Source organism: Gekko japonicus, unplaced genomic scaffold, assembly GCF_001447785.1.
Source record: "Gekko japonicus isolate JY-2015 unplaced genomic scaffold, Gekko_japonicus_V1.1 scaffold847, whole genome shotgun sequence".
Taxonomy (NCBI): Eukaryota; Metazoa; Chordata; class Lepidosauria; order Squamata; family Gekkonidae; genus Gekko; species Gekko japonicus.
Genome location: NW_015174868.1, coordinates 498585 through 506255, shown reverse-complemented (window position 1 = coordinate 506255; position 7671 = coordinate 498585). Strand labels below are relative to the sequence as shown.

Sequence of the window (7671 nt, the reverse complement as noted above, 5' to 3'; positions counted from 1 at the left end):
TAATGCCAGTAGCTCACAAAGCGGAAGTTTTGCTCACAAGACTCCACAGCTTAGAGCAGGGGTGTCAAACATGCGGCCTGGGGGCCGGATGAGGCCCCCGGAGGGTTTCTATCAGTTCCACAGTGGAACTGGCTGTCTTCTGCTTCTTCTTCCAGTTCTGCTGCTGCTGTGTCATCATATTTGCAACAGCACAGACATTTTGAGGCAATAATTCAGAGCAAGAGGTGTCAGTTATCAGACACTGTTAAATAAACAAAATATTGCAAGAGTGCTAATGTTTTAAGCATGTTTTATTTTAAGTAAAAAAAAAAACCCTTTTGTGTTTGTGTCCTTTATAAAGTTTATATCTCCGCTACCTGGCATTACATTTTATGACACACATGGCCCGGCCCAACGAGGTCGCATTTATGTCAGATCTGGCCCTCATAACAAATGAGTTCGACACCCCTGGCTTAGAGGGAGCACTGACTCAGTGCCAGTGTTCCCTCTAAGTTGAGTTAGTGTGAGCCAGCTCACAGTTTTTTAGCCTCCGGCTCACACATTTTTGCCTTCGCTCGGGAAGGATGGCTCCAGAGCAAACCGATTTATGCAGTAGCCAAATCGCTGGCTCACAACTTTAATGCCAGTAGCTCACAAAGTAGAATTTTTGCTCACAAGACTCCACAGCTCAGAGGGAGCATTGACTCACTGCCAACGGAAGATCCATCTTTACCTTCTTGTCGTGACGTATCCAGACACAGCAGCGTTCGGGAAACGATGGCCGAGGCAGCCTCACTCAGCACATCCCTTTCTGGCTCGTTTCTAACCTCTCCTATTTTCCACATCATGGCGTCCACTGCATAGTGGTGGAAGGCCACGAAATCCCCTTTCCCGCAGCACTTGCATCGATGAGCGTCGCTCTCCAGGTAACTGGCGCACTTGAGGTGCAACTTGCTCTTCTGGCTCTTGAGCCAGAGCTCGTAGGCCGCTTCCCGCAGCAGCGGGGTGCAGAATCCCATGAACTTGCACTGCATGACTGCCTCCTCTTGCTTGAGGCTGTTGGCAATGACCGACCCGAGAACTGAAAGACAAGCGGGTTTGTTTGGCCTTGTGTTTGCTCTGTGGAATTGCCAAGTCCCCCCTGAAGAATGACGACTGTGGCTAGAAACTAAAAAGGTATTCATGTGTGACAAAAAAAAAGCTAAATTCTTCTTAGGATTGCCAGCTCTGGGTTGGAAAATACCTGGGGACCTTGGGGGTGGACCCAGGAGAGGGCGGGGTTTGGGGAGGGGAGGGGCCTCGGCATGGTACAATGGCACAGAGTCCACCTCTCAAAGCAGGCATTTTCTCCAGGGGAGCCGATCTCTGTCACCTGGAGATCAGTTGTAAAAGCGGGAGATCCCCAGGCCCCACCTGGGGGCTGGCAACCCTAACTCTTCTTGTTGGGTAGCTTCCAAGAGTGTATCTGGACTTGGATTGCTAGCTCCAGGTTAGGAAATATCTGGAGATTTTAGGGGTGGAGCCTGAGGAGGGCAGAGTTTGTGGAGGGGAGGGACTTTAATGAGGTATACAGCTGTTACAGCAGCCATTTTCTCCAGGTGAATTGATCTCCATCGCCTTAAGATCTGTTGTAATAGTAGCAGAACCCCAGACACCACCTGGAAGTTGGCTACTCTAGTCTGGACCAGCCAATTTTCCTCATGACTCCCCCCCCCCATATTGGTCTGTCCAGCCCACACCTATAGCCACAGTGTTTATGTTCTTCCAAGGTTTACACCAGCCCCCCCATGGCACCCATCAACACCTTTCTGGGTGCCGCCAAGTGTTTTGAGAAAGTGGGCGTGGCCAGGTGGGGCTTTTGTCCAGTGAGGCTTTGGATTGGCTATTGGAGATATGACTGGCTGCGTAGATTTTTAAAAAAATGTTGCTTTGGCAGCAGCTGCCACCACAGCACAACGATCTGCCTTGTGACTGAAGGTGAGCTGTGGCAGCCATTGTGTGGCTGGCTTAGGGTTGCCAAGTCACGGCGGGGGATCGTATATCTTCGCAGAATCCGTGCCGCGGGGATGGTGAGACGCATTGCACGCGCCGTCGCCAGGATTTGATGCAATACGTCACTCTGGCCACTGGGCTCCAAACAGCCCCGTTGCCAGAGCGACGCGTAGCATCATGTCCTGGCGACGGCGGTGCAACGTGTCTTGCTGTCCCCGCGGCACGGATTCTGCGAAGACATGCGGATCTCCTGCCACGATTTGGCGAGATTTGGGAGCCCTAGGCTGGCTCTACATTTTGAAGCAGCCGTTTTGTGGCAGTTGGGTTGCCAGGTCCTTGGCTCTCTCTGGTGGGGTGGGTGGGAGGGAGCTCTCTGGGAGTGTGGGGGTGGGGCAATGTCACTGCACGCGATATCCCGTGTGATTATGTCACTTCTGTGTGATGTCATCACACCGGGGACATCATGCTGGAATCTGGCCGTTGGGGGTGGGGCTTCCCCCCACCGGCCAGTTGGCTGGCAGCGAACAGGAGCCTGTGAAATTGGGGGATCCCCCACTTCCACTGGGGGGCTGGCAACCCTATGTGGGAGCCATTTTGTGGCTGGCCCCATAACACTATGTCAGAATTCCAAAGATACAAATGGGCTTTTCCTAAGAAGGAGCATAAAATCATAGACTTGGAAGGGACCTAAAGGGTCATCTAGTCCAACCCCCTGCACAAGGCAGGAAATTCACAAATACCTCCCCTCCCCACACCCCCAGTGACCCCTGTTCCATGCCCAGAAGATGACAAAAAATCTCTGGCCAAACTGGCCTGGAGAAAAATTACTTCCTGACGCCAAAGTGGCAATTAGCATTGGCATCTCAAATAGTTTTTATGTACTAGACAAGAATCGAATCTCTCTTCTCTGCTCACATTGAATGAATTGTAATTATTCCTTTTCATGCTATATTGAAGGTTCTAATGCTAATTTATATCCGTTAAGACGTGCGTGATATTTGCAGCTATGTTTGTATTTATCTTTTGCTGTTCTTTGTTGATTGCACTACATTCTATTGTCAGTTTGTAGTATTGTTATATTGTTCAATAAAATTAAAAAAAGAAAAAGGAAAATCTGATGCAAATATTAGAAGTTCTGAAAGTTAATTAAAGGTTATGGTCACAATTACATTTAGAGAAGAGTGCTTAGTCCTGCTGATTTCAATGGCTGTGTAACCCTGTGTTGCATCATGGTCTATTAATAAAATGTAACTACTGACCTTTAAGAAGATGTTCGGTATCAATGTTATTTTTTAACATCCAAAGTTTCTATCAAAATGGCTGTCTGGCAAAGACAGTGCCGAACTAACCTAATCCTGTGTGTTTCCTGTTCCTTAGCCCTAGCAAAAGCAATACTACAGGCTCACTGGGAGATTGGTGGCGGGAAATCATTCTGTCAGTAGGTTACAGCTCATTAGAGACATACCCACCATCATTAACCTAAGTCTTTCTCTTTGCATTTGTTTTGTCCTGTATACAGTTCTCCCCGCACATGCCATTTTGTCCCCCCCATTTAACAAGAAATGGACACACAGAAACACCAAAGGAATGCGCCTAACCTGAATCTTGCCCATATATTGCCAAGTTCTTGGGGAAGTTGCCGAGCTCGTAGTTGAATACATCCATGGTTTGGAGTGTAAGCCGCGTTTTTCCTTCAGTAAAACACTCAAAGATACGGGTTTCTGCCAGGGCTGCCAGCGTCTGGTTCATCTTCAGCTTCGTCCACTGGGGGAGGATGTGGAGCAGCAGGTGTGTGCTGAAAGTCACTCCAATGACAGCGGCACATTTCACCACCATCTGCTCTGAAGGGTTCATGTTGTCTATCTTAGACAGAGCAACCCCTATCCAAAGAAAGCAGACAGAAAAAAAGTTGGGATGTTTAAGAAGTTTACCTTGACTTCCAGAAAGCTTTTGATAAAGTTCCTCATCAAAGGCTCCTAAGTAAGCTCAAAAATCATGGGATAGAAGGACAAGTCCTTTTATGGATCAAAAACTGGCTAATTAAACAGAGAGTGAGTATAAATGGGCAGTTCTCTCAGTGGAGGGGGGTAAGCAGTGGGGTACCGCAGGGATCAGTACTTGGTCCACTGCTTTTTAAATTGTTCATTAATGATTTGGAGTTGGGAGTAAGCAGTGAAGTGGCTAAATTTGCGGATGATACGAAGTTGTTCAGGGTGGTGAAAACCAGTGAGGATTGTGAGGCACTCCAAAGGGATCTGTCAAAGATGGGCAAGTGGGCGTCAACATGGCAAATGGGGTTCAATGTGGCCAAGTGCAAGGTGATGCACATTGGAGCCAAAAATCCTAAATATAAATACACGTTGATGGGGTCTGAACTGGCAGAGACTGATCAAGAGAGAGATCTTGGAGTTATAGTAGATAACTCACTGAAAATGTCGAGACAGTGTGTGACTGCAATAAAGAAGGCCAATGCTATGCTGGGGATTATTAGGAAGGGTATTGAAAACAGATCAGCCAATATCATAATGCCCCTATATAAATCTATGGTGCGACCTCATTTGGAATACTGTGTGCAATTCTGGTCACCACACCTTAAAAAGGATATTATAGCTTTGGTTGGGCGGCTAAAAGGAGAAATGTGTAGGTGGGGCTGAGAGAGCTCTGAGAGAACCACTCTTGAGATAACAGCTCTGAGAGAACTGTGGCTTGCCCAAGGTCACCCGGCAGCTGCATGTGGAGGAGTGGAGAATCAAGCCCAGTTGTCTCAGATTAGAGTCCACGCTCCTAACCACTACACCAAACTGGCAGTAGTGTCCCACATATGTGGACTTTACAAATGCCACATGGGAACAATAGAGTGGTCAGGATCTATAGACAGGTTCTAAGTGTCAATCTTAGCTGAGAAAAGGATCTTTTGCCCAATGACCCTTGTGTACTGTTTTTGTTCAGGGAATCAACAGGCTGGAAGATCATGAACAGGGTGAGAATAAATGGCAAGGAGGACAAATAAAGTGGAAAGCAGAGGTAACAGAAACAACATGCCAGAGAAGGAGGAGGAGGAGGAGGAGGAAGAGGAAGAGGAGATTGGATTTATACCCCACCTTTCACTACCCAAAGGAGTCTCAGAGTGGTTTACAGTCTCCTTTTCCCTTCCCCTCCCCACAACAGACACCCTGAGAGGTAGGTGTGTCTGAGAGAGCTCTTTTGAGGACCGCTCTTGAGAGAACAGCTATGAATAGACTTGTGACTGACCCAAGGTCACACCAGCAGCTGCATGTGAAGGAGTGGAAGACTATGGTTGGGCGGCTAAAAGGAGAAATGTTTTCAAATTATATATTTACATTCTTTATAGTCTACCTTTTTTGATGAAAAAGTAAGCAGACCTGAAGGCTGGAAGAAAGAGTGGCGCTACAGAGGTCAGCAACCAATGCAAGGTGGTGACCCACGTTAAGGTGGTTGAATCCAGTTGTAAAAGAGAGATTCTCTAAGGCAGACAAAGACCTTGAAACTCTATGTTGGTCTCATCCGATATGAAGCAACTTGGAGGACTCTACCTGGTCTACCTGACACAGTTGGTGCACCAGTTACCTCCCATGTCTCTTGTTCCAGCCAGATACCAGTTATTTCTCTTGGACTTTCTCTCTGCCCCATATGGGAAAATCTTGTACATCACAAGATTTTTCTTCAAATTGAATTTCTTCAGATTACAAAACTTTCTTCAGAGACTACAAGGCAACAGACTACCTCTCTCCGGGAACTCGTGTACGGGTCTGGCCAACCCCAGCGTGAGTAGGTGAGCACGAGGGTTTGAGTTGCATGTAGGGAGGTGCAGCCTTTTCCTATGGCTCACTGCTGACCTAAAAGTTCCCTAAACTTATGACCAGGGAGGGGGAGTAGGACTCTCACGAGGTGGAAAGGGCGCATGCATGACATGATGTTGATTGCGCTGCGTTGTTGTGAGGAGTGGCCCAACAAACAGGGTTCCTTGGCCCTTGTGGGCAGCAGGACCAAGTGATTGTGGAGATAGCTCCCTGTTTGTGACTGGTAGGTGGGACCTGGGCCAAACCAGTGGGCGTCTAAAAAGTAAAGGTAAAGGTTCCCTTGCTCGAAAGCCAGTCGAATCCGACTCTAGGGTCGCGGTGCTCATCTCCGTTTCAAAGCCGAAGAGCCAGCGCTGTCCGAAGACATTTCCGTGGTCATGTGGCCGGCATGACTAGACACCAAGGTGCACGGAACGCTGTTACCTTCCCACTGAAGTGGTACCTATTTATCTAATTGCAATTTCTTGCTTTCGAACTGCTAGGTTGGCAGGAAGTGGGCGTCTGGGCAGCCTTTATTACCTCAAGAGCAATGCTCCCTCTAAGCCAGTGTTGTTGAACTCATTTGTTACGAGGGCCAGATCTGACATAAATGTCGCTTTGTCGGACCGGGCCATGTGTTCCATAAAATGTCACGGGGTACCGGAGATATAAACTGTATAGAGGACAGCAGCTGGTAAGTTCCGAGTTGGTGTATCCTCACTGCAAGGCTCCATGGGCTGGGACGGGGGTGCAAAGGAAAACCCACATGGGCGGACTGGAGAGCCAGAGGTGCAGCACTGGGCAGACGCTCTCACGTAGCTTGACTGCTGCAGATGAAGCCATGCTGAAGCCACAGTCTGAGTGGCTCCGCCCACTCCACCCCCAAGCAGCCTCCTGTTTCCTCCCTTGCACTAGTTGCTCATGGGCCACATAAGAGCCCTGGACGGGCCCATTCCGGCCCCCAGGCCTTATGTCTGACACCACCACTCTAAGCTGTGGAGCCTTGGGAACAAAACTTCTACTTTGCGAGCTACTGGAATTAAAGTTGTGAGCGAGCAATTTGGCTACTGCATAAATCAGTTTGCTCTGGAGCCCTCCTTCCTGAGCTAAGATAAAAATTTGTGAGCCGGAGGCTAAAAAACTGTGAGCTAGCTCTCACCCACTCAGCTTAGAGGGAGGGCAGGAGTTCACACAGATTGACCTCACCTTTCATAGTGGGAGGAAGCATTATGTTGTGCAGCTTCACGTTCTGCCTGATGGTGCAAATATATGATACCCTCTCTTCATCGTCAAGGAGTTTGGAGCCTTGCGGCTTGAGAGCGGTGGTGGCTTCACGGAGGAGAGGAAAAAAGGATGAAGCAACAAGGTTAACAGAAGGTCAAGCTTGTGGTTGGCAGGCAGGTCCCACCTGCAGACAGACACTACCGGGAGGGCAGAGAGGATGGGAGCTGTTAGCCTCTCTGAGCTGTGGGCCCCAGGATAAAAGGAGGTCTTTAGAAATAGGGGTAATTTTATCACAGCCTAAGATAAAGCAAATGGTTTTATTTTTTAAGGCACATCAGAACTCGTCTATGTTGACTGTATCAAGGTTGTGGAGATGCAGGAGTTCTGTGTATGAGGCTGGGATAGGGTTCCCAAGTCCGAGCGGCGCTGGAGCGGGGGACTCCAGCGCTGCTCCAGGAGTGCACGCACGCAAAGCACGCACGCGCCGCAACCATGTCACCTGGAAGTGACGCGACCACGCTGGGCACGCTGGGGGCGGGGCCACGACCATCCGAGGGAAAACCATAGAGTTTTCCCTCGGATGACTGTGGCCTCATCCCCAGTGTGCCCGGCGTGGTTGCATCACTTCTGGGTGACGTGCACGTCGCGTGCTTTGGGGGTGGGGTTCCCCCCGGGG

The 7671-nt window shown here is 49.1% G+C and overlaps 1 protein-coding gene across 1 annotated transcript in view; it reads right to left on the bottom strand.

Annotated features, from left to right (window-relative positions):
* Positions 1-7671, bottom strand: part of LOC107121777 (adenylate cyclase type 10-like) — a 107823-nt gene that overhangs the window by 43991 nt on the left and 56161 nt on the right. Inside the window, exons 19-20 of the mRNA XM_015424767.1 lie at positions 3653-3851; positions 713-1140 (exon numbers count right to left, since the gene is read on the bottom strand). Of these exons, the coding sequence (XP_015280253.1) occupies positions 713-1140; positions 3653-3851 (627 nt within the window). The remainder of the gene's footprint in view (positions 1-712; positions 1141-3652; positions 3852-7671) is intronic.